The sequence below is a fragment of the Scatophagus argus genome, chromosome 18, assembly GCF_020382885.2.
Source record: "Scatophagus argus isolate fScaArg1 chromosome 18, fScaArg1.pri, whole genome shotgun sequence".
NCBI lineage: Eukaryota > Metazoa > Chordata > Actinopteri > Scatophagidae > Scatophagus > Scatophagus argus.
Window position 1 is genome coordinate 14,199,359 of NC_058510.1, and position 18,922 is coordinate 14,218,280.

General features: G+C 39.4%; 2 protein-coding genes across 3 annotated transcripts; one reads left to right on the forward strand and one right to left on the reverse strand.

The window, feature by feature from the left end:
* Positions 1–19: 19 nt before the first annotated feature.
* On the reverse strand, positions 20–8,615 carry LOC124049280 (clavesin-1-like). 2 transcript variants are annotated; one of them, XM_046370717.1, is made up of 9 exons: positions 8,259–8,615; positions 6,648–6,770; positions 5,402–6,361; positions 4,793–4,963; positions 4,559–4,677; positions 4,127–4,301; positions 3,818–3,928; positions 3,082–3,305; positions 20–2,705 (listed from the first exon to the last, which is right to left on the reverse strand). In XM_046370717.1, the coding sequence occupies exons 3-9, from the start codon at positions 5,498–5,500 to the stop codon at positions 2,627–2,629; spliced, it is 978 nt and encodes a 325-aa protein (XP_046226673.1). In that variant the 5' UTR covers positions 5,501–6,361; positions 6,648–6,770; positions 8,259–8,615; the 3' UTR covers positions 20–2,626. The 2 variants fall into 2 exon arrangements, with proteins under 2 accessions (XP_046226673.1, XP_046226672.1); XM_046370716.1 differs by lacking the exon at positions 6,648–6,770.
* Positions 8,616–10,404: 1,789 nt separating this feature from the next.
* Positions 10,405–18,812, forward strand: riok3 (RIO kinase 3 (yeast)). The gene is made up of 13 exons (XM_046371663.1): positions 10,405–10,742; positions 11,819–11,934; positions 12,734–12,879; positions 13,000–13,107; positions 13,891–14,000; positions 14,787–14,930; positions 15,038–15,165; positions 15,347–15,529; positions 15,761–15,920; positions 16,065–16,145; positions 16,253–16,342; positions 17,165–17,278; positions 17,377–18,812. The coding sequence occupies exons 1-13, from the start codon at positions 10,707–10,709 to the stop codon at positions 17,488–17,490; spliced, it is 1,530 nt and encodes a 509-aa protein (XP_046227619.1). The 5' UTR covers positions 10,405–10,706; the 3' UTR covers positions 17,491–18,812.
* The last annotated feature ends 110 nt before the right edge of the window (positions 18,813–18,922 follow it).

Genomic DNA, 18,922 nt, shown 5'->3' on the forward strand with positions numbered 1-18,922 from the left:
ACACAACACAATCATGTGGGTGTAAATGTTTACTTCTATACATTCATTGAAAGGAAATACATTACAGTTGAGTGGAGAACAGATCACTGGTCAGTGTAGCCCTGATGAGTCAAACACACTGCAAAAACATGATGACAAACTCAGCCTTTATAGTTTACAGATGATCCATATTATATTAAGATATTTTCAAAGTAAAATTATCAACCTGCTCATGGTCTTAATTTATGTTCAACTAGTTTTATGCTTCTGAGATTATCTGATCTCAGGTAGAAATTAAAATTAATTACCCTGCAAAGACTGAAGATAATTTGACTTCAAATATCTCAGGATGAAATCTGCCAAGTGTGTCACTTTTTTGCAGTGTAACAATGCTTTTAACAATAATATACAATCTTAAGATAAGTTAATTCAATAAAAACAATCTTTCCCTTTACTGCAGTAGAGGTTAAAGGAGATAATTTGGCATCCTGTGTTCTCTTCACAGCACCAGCAACTTCTGAAATATTTCACTCTGGTAGAACAGTTTTTTTTTATTTTCATGCACGTGGTCTGCGATTTGTCTTGCGGTTTGTGACGACATGTGTAGTACTTTAATTTTGAAATGCTTGTGCAAAGCTGGCCTCACTCAATGTGATTTTGTTATTTTACATGAAAGAAAAAAGGTGACATCATTCTATTAAGATGAAGTTTCTTTTACGTCGTCCTTCCTTCTTTCCTTTGATAACTGATGTTTCACCTCCATTGAATTTCATTCAGATTTCAGCACAATTAACACACAAAGCTTTAGGCTGAATTTTCAGTATTTTGATTCATTAATGAGAAAAAAAAGTCCAGCAGATAGATAAAGAATTTGTAGTGATGAAACCGCCATGTCAAAACAGTTGTCTGAAATTTGAGATCTTAGATTTATAGCTTGGAAAACACTGAAGATAAAAGTTCTTGCAAACATTTATGGCCGAGTTTCACCAACAAGGATTATCTTTTATTTTGAATTAAATTGTGACTCATCATTGTGTTTCATCCCAAATCTGAACCGAAAAATCTGAAACACACAAATCTGAACTTTTTAAAGCCGCATGAACTGATTATTGGCCACTTGGGGGCAGCAGAAACAAGCTGTAAACACAATTAGCACCTCATTAAGTTGTTAATATTAACTTGTTTACAAACAGTAGCCAACAAACACAGAGCAACGTGGTCATCCCATTGCAGTCGTGTTTGTGCCCAGCAGATGATCTAATCCAGTATTCACCTGCTCTAAACCATTACATGTTTTTTCCACTAGAACAGCCAGATTTATTGCTGCAACATTTGTTTTTATTAAAGCTGATACAGAAATATTTGTAATAATTATCAGATCTGTTGGTGACTCATTGTATCACTTTTTTTCTAGAGATTTTCATACTGTGAGGCGCCTCGTGGGGTTTCAGGAGAGGAAAAATACTGCAGGAAGCATTTTGTGCACCTCATAATTTTAGATTCTTCAGTGTCAACATAATCCAGTCATAGTTGTCTGTATATGTATGTGTACACTGCACACAGGAAGTGCCAGCAGCTAATTCAGCATACTTGTAAGGGCACCAATTTGCCAAAGGGTAAACAAATATTAGTGAAGAAAAGTAAGTTAGACATCAGCTAACTGAATGACTTTTTGGCACAATTACACTCATTGTTTACATCCCCTGAAAGGTTATGGGAACTATAATTCCAAGAGATATACATTATTATCCCCCCAGATAGATGTAACACATGTAGATATGTATGTGTGACAAAATCCCTTAATACTGTTTGATTAAAAATGCATATGTTTTCCCATAAATAAGGCTCAGAATAATTCATCAACACGATGCTTGTCTTCCTCAAACACTGACACTATCTAAATCTGACTTTATCGATTTAATCTAAAACTTTGTTTAAATGAATCCTTGTTGGGGTAATCAGCCCTGAATGTTTCTTAATAATGGACATGATTTTATCTGTTTAGTAATGTGACCTGGTGTCAATCTGTTGTTCTCTGAGGTTTAAGTAAAGTTCCACCACAACTTTTTTATCATGTTTGATTCTCAGGTTTCATGTTCCTGACTGACTAACAGAATCGGATCATAGATTAAATGTTATCACGATGTCACAATCCTGATTGTTTCTGACAGATTTGACACACGGCCGTGCAGCAGAAACACAGACAAACACACTTCAGAGTGTGTCGCCGTTGTTGTGGACATCAGGACAGAAGCTGCTGTCTGGAGAGAGGCTCAGCAGGGAGGCATTAGACGGCTCAGAGACAGGACAGACTGTGTGTGTGTGTGTGTGTGTGTGTGTACATGTGCATGTGCATGTCCTCTTCAGGAAGTTCAGTGCTGTCAAAGTTCATGTCCTCAGGACGAAAGAACATAACACATTTACCAGCTTAATACACAGCTGGTGTTGTGTGTGTGTGTGTGTGTGTTACATAGATGTGTGCGTAAGTATCACAGTACATGCTGTGGTTTGTTCTTGTCTTTAAAATATGCTGTAATCTGTATGTGTGTTAATAGATCTGTGTGTGTGTTGTTGTCTGATGGCTCTAAGGGTATGCATGTGTTACTGTTTCTGTGTGTGCTGTGTGTGTGTGTGTGTGTGTGTGTGTTTAGTCCAGGGCCAGTAATGGTGTGCTGGTGTCTCTGTCCGTTTGTCGCAGAGTTCCTGATTCAACTGCCGACTGAGACCTGAAACACACACAGATTTGTCTGATAGCTGGAGAAACACTAAGAGCAATCAGTGATGGAAGAAGAGTATTTAGATATTTAAGAGTAAGTAAAAGTATGGCAAGTATTATCAGCAAAATGTACATGAAGTATCATAGTACTCACACTCACTGTTCCCTGTCAGAGTTTTACTGTCAAATCTGATATTTTTTAAATTGATAGTACAGCTGCAGTGATGTTGCATTTCACTGATGTTGATGTTTAAGGATGAGCTCATTTTGACTACTTTGCAAACTGTTAGCTGGTTTAATCTACAGCGGTTCATCATATTCGGGAAGATCCTGACACATGGCATGTGAAATGTGTCTTTTTTTCTTTATCTTTTTCCTTTTCTCACCTTTTCATCATGTCCTTGTCTCCTCCTCCTCCACAGTTCTCCCTGACGTGCAGGGCGTCGTAGGTCAGCGTGTACTCAGTCTCGTCGTTATAGTCGGGTCCGAGCAGCGTTCGAGCCCAGATGCCCATATCATACGGAGGCAGAGTCCCACCGAACTCTGACGGCAAACACTCAGGCTGGATGAGCTGGTGCAGTGAGTTCAGGTTGTTACCGTGGAGGAAGATCTGAGGAGAGGAGACAAGATGAGGAGAGGAGAGGAAACAAGGAGAGTAGAGGTGACAAGACAAAGACAGGACAGGAAACAAGGAGAGGGGAGGAGAAAAAACAAGAAAAGAAGGAGAAAGAATACAGGAAACAGAGAGGAAAAGAAAGGAGGGGAACAGGAGAGGAAACAAGGAGAAGAGGTGAGAGGAAAAACAAGGGAGGAACAAAGGAGAGGAGCGTATATAATCAAAAGAAAAGATGAAACAGAAGGAGTAGACTAGGTGAAAAAGAAAGGAGACTAGAGGGAAGAAGTAGAAAGAGAATAGGAAAGACGAGAGGTGAGATGAAAGGAACTAGTAGAGGAGACCACAAAAGGGGAGCAAGTGACCGAAAGGGGGAGAAAGACAAGAGGAGAAAAAGGAAGATGAGACAAGGAGACAAATGAAAACAGAATGTATGAAATGAAAAGATGAGACAGAAGAGGAAGAGAACGAAGAAAAGAAGAATGAGGATGGAAGATTGTGTGTTTCACCCTTTTCCTGGTCTTGTCTTTGAGGAAAGGTTTGATGATGGTGTACATGGCATGAATGTACCACGGCTGATTCACAAAATGGATTCCTCCAAAACGAGCGGGAAAACTGTCCTGAGGAGTCAAAAGGAGACAAGCAAAGGAGAGAAAACCAGGAGGAGAGTTAATCAAGATAACTTCATTCATCGTCGACAAGTTTAACAAAGATATAACAGGATCATTTTAACCTGATAACAATTTGCTAGCCTGAATCAGTTCAGCCACATTTAAAGTCCAGTTGTTTGGAGTGTGTTTATGGTGATTTTTGTGCACCTGAAGGCCTTCGATAGCCAGTTTGAGAATGTTGGGGGTGAGCTTGGAGGCCTGTTTGAAGGAGAAGTTGCTCCAGTCAATGATGAGGATGAAACCGTTGATCTGGAGCTCCGGGTTCTCGATCAGGACCTCCAGAGAAAGCAAGATCGCCCGTAGGATGTCTGTGAAAGAGTTTCTGACGAGGAGGAGGAAAAGATTACTGTGTGTGTGTGTGTGTGTGTGTGTTAAGTCTTTATCAGCTAATCAATAGTTAAAAGGAGGGTGACGGTCACGCTGTAAGTTGTAATTATCTGCAATTCAAGTGACTGCATGTGTTCTTGTCTAATTTTAGTCTAAGCACAGAAATGACTCATTAGGCTTTTTGTTGTTTTCAATCAATAGTGTGTGTGTTTGTGTGTTCGTGTGTGGTGTGTTCGCACGTGTGTGTGGTACCTGCTCTGGTCCCAGTTGGAGGCGAAAAGGATGAGGATTTTTCGGCCATGTTGATCTGGAGTCTCCAGTACGCCTGGGAAGCCATCCATCAGCGCCCTCTTAATACCCGGATCGTCCACCTGACACACACACATGTGAGAAGAATTACATGAACAGAGTACAATTAGTTCTACAATTACTACTTGAAAGCGGAGCTCCAAGCTGCAAATTCTTACTCAAAGTGTAAACACAGACCTTGAAGCTCTGGAACATGTCGAGGTTCTGCTGTCTGAACTGGAAGTACTGGGCCAGCAGTCTGAAGGTTTCCATCTGGTCGAACTTCCTGGCTCTCAGGAAGCGGAGGATGAAGTCGTCATCCGTCCGCAGGAAACCAATGTCTGGCCGTGTCACAATCATGTCCCGCACCTGTAATGACACAGAGACAAACATTGAGCATCACTCAGCTCTGTTGTCAGTTGCACCACTGAAACTCTTAATGAATTAAAACAAGATCTACATTATAAGCTCATTTGTGGCCCTGTCCTTCAGAGACACAAACTGAGTTTACCCACAAAGTGCTCCTGAGCTCATGTGGTAATATCCTTTGTACAATCACATATTTCACAACATAGTGAACCTTGCCCCTCCCCCTGGCTTGTGAACGACTGAGCCTGACCCAGTCATGATCCTGTCACCTGTCACCAGTGAACCTGTTCACCTGTGGGATGTTTCAAACATGTATTTTCTAAGCAGTAACACAGTCAGCCCAGTCTTGTTGTTGTTGCTCCTGTCCCAAACCTTTTTTAAATCATGTTGCTGGCAATGAATTCAGAATATACAGAAATCTAATATGATGCTGTGTACCTGCTGGATGTCCTGATGCAGAGTGTCCGGGTTTTCATTCAGCTCTAAGCGAGCCTTCTCGGTCGTCTCTGAGCTCAGACCAGCGTGTAGGTGCGTCATCGTGGAGTCTCACTCTGGTGTGATTCCTAATGTCCAAAATATGTTTCTGCACAAATTGGATCTCTCTAGATCAACACATGGACTTGTTTTTCAAACTTTTATGTCTTAAACTTTATCTCAAGGTTCAGTCTCAAGCTTCAAGGCGTATTTCCGTTTGGTTTTGTTGACTGTTTTGTCATACAGTCTCTCAGTTGTGAATTTGGTTGTCAAGGAGGTAAATAGAGTCTTTGCCCTTAATAATCTTAAACACAATCTTATTTGCTGTCTGTGTTTGTGATGTCTTTGAGTTTAAATTCCAGATTTATAAAAGCAGAGCATGACTGAAACAGTTCAAACTCTTCAAAAAAAATCCCACATTTCGTTAGTAAGAGACAATCGTGGTCGTATTTGATGGACTGTTGTCCTACAGTGACAGCTCATAAATCAACAATCGTCTCTGCTGTCTTCTTCTACATTATTGGTTCAGAGGAAGCTGAAAGTGTTTTTTGGTTTTTGTTGCTGGGTTGAGTCTGTTACAGGTTTTCAGATGCCAGAATCTCAGTCATATCAGAGACATGCGGTTTGATGAATAAAACACAGTCCTGTAATTGTCAGTGCTAAATTCACATCCTTTTTGTCCTAATTTTGTTCCCATTCAGCGTCTCACAGCTCCCTCCTCCTCCTGCTCTCTGTCATCTTTCAGGTTCTGGTTTCAGGGTGATGGGGCGACATCCACTCTCTGCTTCGTCATGATGGTTGGGGCCGGAGGCTTGATGATCAGTCCTGTTGTTCTGCGCTGCGGTCGTGACCCCTTACACGGGTTCTCAGAGAAGGGTCAAAGGTCAGTTAAGGCAACTGGGTCTGAAGGGGGGCCTCCTCAGCCTACAGGAGAGAAGAAAGACTAACCGTTAACTCTATAAAAGTATTCAAATCTGCTTGGGAAGGAGGAGGCCTATTAATACCACACAAAAGTCCTGGTTTCAAAAGTATGAACAGCAAAGTGTACTTTAAGTGTGAGCAGTAAACTGTCTATCATGTATATAGTGACATATATATCAATGGATTATTAATACTTATCTTTTAATGTTGTAGCGGTTTTCTAATAAGTCAGTGCAGTGCTGCATGTCAGCAAATGTAACTTACATTAGCTTTGTAATGCAGACTTTACCTTTGCCTTTGGTGCTTCATGTATTATTCACACATATTCACAGTGTTATCTGCCATAGCCATGAACCCAGTCGAAACACTGCACGCCACCTGGCATACAACACACCAGGCTGTGTTATCCTTCCTGTATAAACAGCCTCACGAAAGGAAACCGCAACTCTGCGAGTGCACAAAAACTGAATTGCATCTAAACAAACACAATGAATAAACAAATAAATGAACACACGGATACTTGGATCCCACAAATGTGAAAGTGGGATTTTACTGTTGGTTTACGGTTGGTTCAGGTAGAGTTCATTTTTACCTGTTTTATATAGGACTGCAGATAATGGATAATGATTATTTTAATTACAAATTAATCTGCTCATTATTTTCTCCATTAAACAAGTGGATTGTAGAAAATGTGAAAATAGTTCCAAATGTGGTCGCAATTACTCAGAGTCCAAAGTAACACCTTCATAGTGTCAAACAAACAGTCCAAACCTCAAAACAATAACAAATACTTTAAATTTTTTAAAAATAATTAAAAGCAACAAATCTTCACATTTGTGAAGGTTGAACCACATAATGCTTTCTCATGAAAAATGGATTAAATGATTATCAAAATAGTTTTTAATTAATATTCTGTAACAAAACATAAAGGTCAGAAGCAGCCAGACTTTAATTATAGCATCTGAAGAATAAAAAAAGAAAAAAGCATCGTCAGATAGTTTTCATTTTATTTAATTGTTCAGTCAGAATCAGAAAGCATCAGAATAAATTGACTCAAGTCAATACGTTAGCATTGTCACTGAGCATGTTAGCATTTAGCACTATCCCACAGCTAGCCTGTCCGTTAACCCATTGTTTGTCTTTACACACTTTGTAATTACATGTTTGGTCTATTTTTGTGTTTAAGTACGCCTTACCTTTTGTTTTGTTTTCGTATTCCTCATTTTGAACAAATGTTTATAATGAAGCACAGTAGGCTTCGCTTAATTTACTTTTCAATGTATTCTACAGGTCTACTTTTGTTCTTATAAATCTGCTGCGGTTCTGTTTCAATGAGTGGAATCAATAAAGGTTATCTTTATATTTCTTTCATCTTCATCTTATATGGGGATTGGTTCCTAAGATGACCTCTTGTCCGCCCCCCGCCTCCAGCTCGTCCCCATCTGCCGTTCACATTAATTGTGTCACATGTCGTCCAATCTGTGTATCCACTGAGACAGCATAATGAAAACCCCGACACTTAAAGGTCCCACAGGACTCTGTTTTACATTTCCACCGCTGAGATCAAACATGAAGGCAAATAAACCCTCCTGAACTGACTGGATGTTGCCCTGCTTGTACGATGGGGACGCAATATTAAAAGGAAAAGTTTGCATTTAATGTGGACTCTCTAAATTGATCTAAATCGCCAAATTCGTAGTTTTAATGTATTAAGTGACCTTTTTGATATAGAGGCAGTGTGTGCGTGTATGTGTATCCTCACCAAATGTCCTCACAAGAAGGCAAAAAAATTGAGAGCATCCTCCACAAGTGAGTACATTTAGCTGAGATGAACCCCTTCCACATCCAGCCTGGTGTTTTTCAGGGTCACTTAAAAGAGAGATGTCATTGGAATACTCACAGTGAACCTGCTAGGTGTGCTGGTTGAATCCCGGCCGTCCTGGCTGGCCCGACGGCCCTCCGGTAGTGGTGCTGATGCTGGGGACGGTGGTGGCGGTGGCCATAGGTATCCCGCGGACAAAAGAGGTTTCCGTCAAAATTAAAAGCAAACGAACAGTAAAAATTAAAATTAACGTCCCTGAATGCGTCAGAGATGATTAAAGTCTGCCCTTGTGAATCCGTGTGGGCATCGTAACGTGTGAGGAGGACGGCGCAGTACCAGACTGAGATGCGTTTTCACTTTGTGCTCCGAAAAGACGTCAGGATGCTCTAAAACCGTCAAGTTTTCAATATAAACAATGTAACTTCCTGTCACTACTTTCAAAAGAAAAGCCGTTAGGGCGTGTTTAGGTTTACTGCGCTTTTATGATCACAACTGTCTATTTTGAAGAAGGAGAAGAAGAAGAAGAAGAATCAGCTTTATTGACAGTTATATATATTTTTACATGCACAAACTAAATTTGTCTTCTGCATTTAACCCATCCTTAGTTAAACACACACATGCAACACCCGAAGGAAGGTTTATGAGTGCCCGTGTGGTTTATATTTAAATGATTTGGGTAAAAATAAAAAATATGTGATGTAATATAATATGGCGAAAACCCCCCAAAAAGACAAAGAATGCCTCCCCCCCCCAAAAAAAAATAAGAAAAAAAGAACAATAACAAAAAGCACCACTGCAAGCATATATTTACAGCTACATATATACATTATTTTTTAAAGACCTAGGCCAGAAACTAAGTAATAATTTAATTTCATCATTTGTTTTGGGTTTTTCAGACATATATTGTATATTCCTAAGTTCAGACTGACTAACAATTAAAGATCCAAAGATATTAATGTACCTGGTATGGACAATTTTAAAAACTTGAAAAAACTTTTTGCCTGATAACTATTAGACGATGATTCATTTTCTGTCAATTGCAATTAATCAGCTGATCATTATAAACTAAAACATACCTTCTAAATGAGACCTTCTGTTCTTTCTTCTGTTCTGTATTTTCAACTAGACACAATCAATACTGTGATTCCAATAAGATCTTTGTCACACAGTTTTCCCAAGATTATAAGTTCCTTTCTTTTATTTTGAAACCAAACTCTACTAGTTTCTTATCTTTTTCTATTAACACAATCTAACTTGACGCACCTGGACGCTCGGGTCTGTGTGACAGCTGCTGACGGCCATACGCGTTCACGAGCCAACCTGGATAGATTGTAGGTTGTACACGCACACGATGTAGCTGGTGCGCGCATACGGTTACGCGCCTATGTGCATGTATAGGCTGAAGGAAGCGAGCCAAACACAAAATAAATTTTATAATTAATACACAATTAATTTTAATACATTTTACATGGTATTTATTCTGTTGTTTATCATATATATGCGTATATACTTTTTAAACATATGTATTTATTCTTTGCATATTTGCAAACATAAATACAAATATACAAATATGTATAGCTGTCTGTTTCTTGTTCTGGTACTATATTTCCTCCTCTCTAACTCTAATCAGTTACATTTTATCTTATATTAAACTGCTTCTAACAACAGCAATAGTAAAATTGACAGTAAAAATAGATACCATTTTTTAAATGCAGTTTTTACCGGTAGGCTATGTGAACTTATCCAGTCTCTGTGATATATTTGCGATGTAAGAATCACACAGAATTGTATTTCAGACTATTTTTGTATGGCTCTTATTTCTGCCTAACTTCATTGTTCATTCACTCGTTATTGAGTTATGCGTTAATTACTTTAATGATTAACCTATTAACTTTTTTTCTAAAAATGTTAAACATCCTCAAATGTCAAATCTAAAATTCAAAAACGTTTATAGTTTACTTAAAAAAGCAGAAAAAAAAAGTAAATCCTCATGCTGAAGCCGGATTTGGAAAATAATTGCAGTTTGGCTTAAAGTACTACTCAAACAATAGATTTATTTTCATAACCAAGTTTCTATCGGTCGACTAATCGTTTAATTGATCCTTCGTTTCAGCTAGCGTAACCTCCAGCTAACATAGAGCTGATAAAGTTTAATAAATTAAAATACTTCTTGATAATAGCATGGGAGGTTTTATTGTGAAGGTGTACCTCAGCCTCCAGGCAGTGATGTATTTCCTGTTGTACATTTGGCCCATTTAGCTGGAAAACACCTCAGAGAAAGGCTGTCTACCTCGTTTCAACTTGTGTGTTATTTTAAAAACCTTTGTTACGGACCTGTAAACTGTCATTTTATATTCACTAACGTTTATACAACAGTTGCCTATACGTGTCACATCGCGGTACGTTGTTGTTAGTGTCGTTTTCAGGGCATTTTTGTCGACAAATCCACCCACAGGGAGTGCTACATTAGTTCAGCTAGCCACCATTCACTCTTCACGGAAAGAATCGATTAATTGTTGTCAGGATATGGATCAAACAGGAGTCACAGCAGGAACACCAAAGGTAAGAAGCTGCTCTTCTTAGTTGTCTTCTTCTGTTGTGTCGACACGTAATTTAACTTAAGGTCAGTTAGCTAGTATTGACCTGCTAGCGTTAGCTTTTGCTATTCGTTATCCAACATGGCCTCATCGACAGTCCTCTCCTTAAAAGGCTGAAGTTGTGAGCTGACAGATAGCGTTAACTCAGCTGCCGTCGACCAGACGGTGTGCCATGATTGAAGTTACTTTGGCACAACTTACTCATTGAAATAAGTCGAGATGCTGTTTTATCTGAGATAACAACTTCATTTCAGTCGCTAGTTAGCCATTAGGGAACCTTAAATTAAGAATGACCAACAGCTAATATCACTCTTAACAATGTTTGGATACGATTGTCAAACAACTTCGTTGTTTTCTTTCGTAGGATTGAATAGTAACTTTTTGCCCGTGTTAGTAATCACAAGACCGACTTGTGAATAAATTTATTGGTACAATTATTGTACCCATAAACAGATCTGCAATAGTCAGCAGCAGTTACTTCTGTTTTTTCAGGGTTGAGACTTAAATAAATTTCATTCAGTCGTGCTGTTGTTGAACGTGTCCAATGGAAAATTATTCTTTTAAACAAATAAATAAATATTCTTAATTTAGCCAATAAATTTTGAGGACTGACTCTCAAGGCATGTCAGCGCAGTGGGGGCGGGGCTCAGCTCAGACATGCCTGAACATATTTCTTACCGACTTCTTCTTTTTTGTCTGTACCGTTATGACTCTCCATGGGTCCATGGGTTAATTACCCTGTTTATTGTCACTGTAAAAATGACGTAGTAAATGACAAATTTCTTTTGGCTTTCATCCAGTCCTATAGTGCACCATGCATTCCCTTTTCTGTTCATCTGTTAAAAAGACTATAAATAATCTATTGAACTCAAGTTGATATGAAATGTATAAATTTACTAATACTATGTTGCCATATTGTCAGGGATGGTAGTTTTGTTCGTTTTTTTGTTTGTTTGTTTTTTTGTGGGGGATTGCATGCAACTGCATCAGTGGCATGTGTGTTTGTTTATTTGTTTGGTTGTTTATCGCCCTGCTCCCCAGAGCCCGTGGGGTTTGGTGGCCCCGGCAGCTCCATCCTGCTCCCTGGCTGATGTGATGAGCGAGCAGCTGGCCAGACAGTTGGATGAGGAGAACAATGCCTTCCCTACACTCGCTGAGTAAGTTTAACGTGTAAAATGCTTCATTACGCCGGATTGTCTTCGTGCTTTAATCTTACTGTAGTTGCAATTATACTATGTTGCCAGCAAATCACACTAATTTAGTCCATTATTGTTATTGTAAATTTTAATCCAGAGACCCTTATATACTGTACAACCGTAAATAGTATGGTACATACTATACACCACTGTATATCAGCTGTATATATCCATCTGTAAATTTAACCATATTTGCTGACCTCCTGATGTACATAGCAAATGTATATACCATCTGCAAAAAATATCCATAGCAATAATCTTACTCTGTACGTACATATACTGTAGGTATTTTATCTCTGCACGTACTGCTTATTGTACTTCTGGTTAGATGCTAGAATGACAATAAAGTTAAATCTAGTCTAATCTAATCTGATCACTGTCTGATCAATTTGAACTGTGATGTAGTGGGAGATTACAGCTGAGACACAGACACTCTTTCTGTAGTAGTTATATCCCTGCTCTCAATTTAGATAGTTTAGATAAAGACAATAATTACTGCTGCTAGCTTTCTGTGAACAGCGATTTTTAACAACAGAGTGGTGAAATAAAAGTCTAAACGATCACTGTAGAAATTTGAAAATTATTAGCAGTTATTTATTTTCTGTTTATTCAACTGAAAGTTCATGGAAATGAAATTCATTGAGACATGAGGAAGGAATTCATCCTTACGTCTCTCTGACTTTCTCAAGTAGTTTTTCTAATGTTTTATGATCTCTTCTTTCTTTATCCTTTACTTTCTCTCTGTCTCTTTCTCTTTCAGTCCTGGGACTGATTTGTTGTTGTCAGATGAAGTTTGCGATACGACCAGTGACCTGATGCTCGCCCAGATGCTGCAAATGCAGTTTGACCGTGAGTTTGATGATCAGCTCCGTCGGGAGGAGAAGAAGTTCAACGGAGACAGCAAAGGTAGAACCACAGCAGTGTGACACAGTTGTGAAAATACAACAGGCACGGTTACTGACAGCAGTAGAAGAAAATATGTGTAAACACAAGTTAGGAATAATGTCTTTTGATGTTTGTGTCCAGTGTCCATCTCCTTTGAGAACTACCGTATGGTCCATCCATATGAAGACAGCGACAGCTCCGAGGATGAGGTGGACTGGCAGGACACGAGACACGACCCCTATAGAGCTGGTAACATACCAACAGTGGTTGGACAAAAAAACAGGAAGACAGTACCACACAGCCCCAGCATAGTGTGTTCACTTTCCACTGGCACTGACTCATGTTTCTGTGGTAATAAAACGACATTCTGTTAAATACTGTTCAGTCGTTGTTGGTTTGTTGGTTGGTTGTTAACTAATTTCTTTAGGCTTATTCATTTGTATCTCTTTGTGATCGATATGCCAGTTAAACAGGCAGCGACTGCTGTGAATTACACTTACACGTGCCATTTCACCAGTGAGTCATACTAAGTGGAATATTAGCAGCATTTTTCAGCCTCAGTCGGTGTCTGATAGTTAGTTTAAAAAAAAAAAAAAAAAAACAATATTAGGCATCATACACAGGAACAAAGAGGCCAGATAGCTGTTGGAGCTCCTGTTCTCTTCAAGGAGAACACTGGTGGTCAAACATAATACCTTCTAAAACTTGTAACATACTATCAAATTAAATCAACATTCAAACAAATGTAATGAGTAAAGGGCTGTTGACTGACTGTGTTCCTGTCGTTTTGTCCACTTGCCTTTTCACCTTACATCTTTGGGAACATACCTTTCTAGCACTGAATCAGTCTCATTTGATATTGAAAGAGAAAGGTTAATTTCTTGCTGCTACAACATGATGTGTTAATTTTGTTTTAACTGTTGGTGATTTTAATCTAATTCACATTCCTGTGATTCGGCTAAAATGGGCTTTTAAGTTACTGTCCATGATGTAATTATCACTATATCTGTAAAACTCTGTGTGTTTGATCAGAAAAACCCCAGACCACACCCAGGAAGGGCTTCGCTGGGAAAGGCAAGAACATCACCACTAAACACGACGAGGTGACCTGTGGCCGCAAGAACACTGCACGAATGGACAACGTAAGACAGCCTCATGGTCTTTAACAAGCACACGGTGACAGAGCAAGTCACGTCATAGGGCGAGCACTGACGTCATTTATTACCCATTCACACCTTCTGCCGCCGAGTGGAATAACTAATCAACAGGCTGCTGCTTGAAAGGGTGATAACAAATAAGATACCATCAGAGTCAACAAAAACATCTACAACTTACTGGACTGACTGACTTTTCTGTCAGTTTTCTGTGAATGTTTAGCTTTAGCCAGAAATTGCGTTTGAAGGAAGACGGACATCAGGATTTATTTAAGGAAATGTTTGTCTGTCTGATTATAGTCAAATCAAATCAGATTTATTCAAATCCTGGGCTGGGTTTTATTCATAGAAGGAATTTCATTTATTCAGCATGCAAAAACAGAAAACGCAGGAGCACTACAGAGGTTCACAAGCCATACAGACAATACAGACATTCATTCAGAGAGCTTTGTGTTCAGTAAGTTAACATCATACAGCTCCCTGGAAATATCTCTTCCTGTTGCTTTTCTTCTGTACTTTCTGGAACCAGACTTTGAACAAAGTCTTGAAAGTTTCAAAATGCTTTATTTGAACCTTAATTTCTTTAATGTTGAGAACGCTTTGATTCTTATTGTATCTTTGTGCAGTCTGTGGAACCACACTCAGATGTCATGCTGATGGATGAGTCTCTGTCACTCAGGATGCCATGACCAGTGTAACTGTAACAGTGATCTGTGTACTTTCTGTGTAGCTTATAAGAAGGCATCATTACATCCTCCATTCCTTTTCCTTCAGTTTGCTCCAGAGGTCCATGTTGGTGATGGGCTGGGGATGGATCTGAAGTTGTCCAATCAGGTGTTTAACTCCCTGAAGCAGCACTGCTACAGCGAGCAGAGACGCAGTGCCAGACTGCATGAGAAGAAGGAGCACTCCACTGCCGTACGCACAGCTATACAGCCCTCACACGCATTGCTCAAACAAGCAGTAATGATACACACAGATACTTGTTTCTCCATTATAATCAGATCTCCTTCCTTTCTCCTCAGGAACAAGCGGTGGACCCTCGTACTCGTCTGCTGATGTATAAAATGGTGAATGCCGGCGTGCTGGAGAACATTAACGGGTGCATCAGCACTGGAAAAGAGTCTGTCGTCTTCCACGCCGACGGAGGCAGGTGGGTGGATCCCTAATGCATCATAAAGGCCAGTCTCAAGAATGTTGCTGTCTTTACCCAAGTCCATAAAAATACCCTTAGCTAGACATAGTACAAAAAGTGTTTGCGAAGGAAAAATACACCCGTCAACAAGTCCAAAGCACTCTTTATTTTACACAAAAACGTGATCTTTTTGTGTCAGCCTGGAGGAGCAGCTTGTTCCAGATGAAGTTGTGCTGAAGGTGTTCAAGACGACACTCAACGAGTTCAAGAACAGAGACCGCTACATCAAAGACGACTATCGCTTCATAGATCGCTACAGCAAACTTAACCCACGAAAAATCATAAGACTGTGGGCCGAGAAGGAGATGCACAACCTGACCAGGTAAACTCCCTCCTACTGGTACTACTGCTCTTACTAATGCTGGTAGTGCTGGTACAGGTATCATTTCTTCTCCACTCAAAAAATTAAAATGTCTTGCATCTTCAGCTACTGTTAATACTACATACTACACACTGTTGCTTCAGCTGCTGCCAGAACTATACATATTAGTAAGTGTAATTTTATCACCATGCTAATGGAACTAATGGAAGTTTGGTGTGTGTTTGTTTTCAGGATGAAGAAGGCGGGAATTCCCTGTCCAGAGGTGGTGCTGTTAAAGAAACACATCCTGGTGATGTCTTTCATTGGTAAAGACCACGTTCCTGCTCCCAAACTCAAAGACATCTTGCTGGGCTCAGAAGACATGAAGGACGCCTTCTACCAGGTCCTACATGTACGTATATTTTGTACTGCTTGTACACATAATGATGCATGAAGGTGCATCTCTTCCAAACATGCAGTGTGTTCAGTGCTACACTTCAAGTCCTTTGAGGTGTTATTGATAGTATGTTTTTCCCCTTTGTGAATGTCTGTGCAGCTGATGCAGGTGATGTATCAGGAGTGTAATCTGGTTCATGCTGATCTCAGTGAATACAACATGCTGTGGCACGAAGGAAAGGTACGACTTCTTCTGTCTTTTTAACCTTTTTGCCTTCACACAGTTATGCTCTGTGAATCCTTGTCACCCACCACAGGGCTGCTCTGATGTCTGTGTGTGTGTTGTAGGTGTGGTTGATAGATGTCAGTCAGTCTGTGGAGCCCACCCATCCTCATGGTTTGGAGTTTCTCTTCAGGGACTGCAAGAATGTTTCCACGGTAACGGCTAATTCAATCTACATAATTCAGTTCTTGTTAGAAGTGATTCACTTGACGACTCAGAAAGACTCTGATTAAACAAAGATAAGAAGCCTTACAGTGTTTGTGCATGATTATATGATTAGGTTTTATCCCTGTCTTATTGTCTCTTGTCACTTTGTCCGAAATAACAAAGCAGAGCTGGAGGTTTTTGTTGAATGTTTTTAGGCAACGTAACACGTTACTTTGTAAAGGTACAGTGTGTGGTATTTAGTGACATTTAGTGGAGGGGATGCAGATTGCAACCTACTTAACACCCTTCATCTTACTCTCTCCTGCGGTGGCCACTAAATACTGTCCACCGCAGTGTTTTTAATACTAAAAACTGCTATAGGCCCTCTCTAGAGCTGGTGTTTGCTTTGTCCATCCTGGGGTACTGTAAAAACATGGCAATCCAACAAGGCAGATTTTGTGGAAGAGAACCTTCTCCATCTGGAGATTAAAAAAGTGTCATTTTAAAGTAATGAAAACATAACAAAACTTTTCAGGTGATTGTACACTAATAACTAGCAGGATTTGTCACCTTGGGATATGTATAAAATGTACAAATTAAATTAATTAAAATTGGAACCAGGTTTTGTTAGCTGTTTTTTTTAAATTTATTAAGAAGAACATTTAAGTGTTTTCCCAAAATATTTATATAAAATGGAAGATTCTTATTTATTTTTCCATCGTTAAAGATGTTTTTCTGCAGATAATTTATATAATTGCTTCCTTATTTGAATTACTTAAAGTTGAAATGACTGAATAAAACCCAACTCTTAACATGTGTATGCACTGCAGTTCTTCCAGAAGAGAGGGGTGACTGAGGCTATGAGTGTGTATGAGCTTTTCAACGCTGTGAGTAGACTGGACATCCCCATTGGTGCAGAGGATGAAGCAGAATTTGTGGCTGAGGTAACACACACACAGTTAGTGAGTCTTGGTGGTAGAGAGATTCAACTGGAGAAAAATACTTGAACCACCAGGTAAATGCTTCCTGTGCTCTCTAACAGATTGTGGCTTTGGAGAAGAGGAATGAAGATCACGTGCAGAGGCGAGGAAAGAAGACCTTCCCTGTCGCCTCTGAAGATGGTGATCCTCCTTTTAAACCAGATGCTGATGACTAACGGCTGCCCGGGCTCGCTCTCTCTTCACAATCCGGCTGTGTTGAAAACACTGTAAAGAGGAGATGAACGGGGGAGGCCCCTGGAGGACCTGGTGCCTCCACCTCCAACCCTGCCACCACCCAATGACCCACCCACCAGATGCTTCCTTTGAATGGGCAGGACGGAGCGCCTCCTGCTGGCTGCAGGAGGAATGAGTTTCACCATGTCAAATGCTGAAGTCAAAGTGTCCTAAGCAGCTGAGAGGCACCAGCATGCTTTTTTGAAGAACACATCTCATCCTATTGGCCTATGCTGATATTGCTTCTAGTTTGTAAGATTTTTTTTCTCTAAGAATCGTAGTAAGGATACAAGCAGTAGTAAAGATAAAGCTTCTCGCACAGGACCTCTTCCCTCAATGGATCCATCAGTCTTAACACGTGAAACATTTCTTTCAGCTTCATTCAGACTCTTTTCTAGATTCTAGTGGGGAGTTTGTGAAGATGCCATTTGAGTCTGACTAAATTTGGGGAAATGAGTGTTAAATGATGACAATTAATGTGATTTTCAGGCATATGGGTATTGTCTGATACCAGTGCCTGTACAATACATCATTGTCTTTGTTATCTTATTTTTTCCACATTCTTAATAATATTGGGCTGTCTCATCTCTTCTTTTGTTCTTTTGTTCTCATCAATGATTCAGTCTGAGAGGAAGTAACATCAGAGTGCATCACTGGTTTTCTTCTGCTAAAATCTGTCGAAGGGAACAATATGTATATGTGTCTGAGATTGTACATATCTAAGATTCATATTTCACATTTACAGCAGAAAAATGCTTTTGATAAAAACAAATGTTGGAAATTACACCTGAAAGCAGAGGAAGACTGTGTATTTCTGTATTTGTCTGTGCATTTTGTCGCTTTCTCTCATTTTAGACAGTTCAGGGGTCACATAATGGATGGGCAGGGGGATGGTGGTGTCAAAGGTCACAGCCGTTTGATTTGGTGTAGTGGCCTAAACTTGAAATTTAAGCCCAGGATAAACTTTTATTAGTATTAGACAAAAGCAAGTAAATTAAAGGTATCATATTAAATGTAGATGGGAACTGTTTTGATTTTTGCAGTGAAAATTATCATTCTAGAATTGTCGTTCCTAGCTCTTAGCTTGTTAATCAGAAAATCTGGTGTAGGTAATATTGGTCATGTATGTCACATTGCGTGTCCTGGAAAATGAAGGCTTCTCTTCACATGATATTGGTTTACAGTGGATTTATTCTGATGAATTGCATCATTGTGCTCTCTGAAACTGTAGACCAGCAGTGACATTAAAAAGAGAAGATGAAAACGGGTTGTTTATTTCTTTATTGTTTTAATATGAGAATAAAGATGATTGTGTTAATATAGATAATTGTTCTAACTAGTACAAAGATACCTTAACTGTAAGATGTTCATATT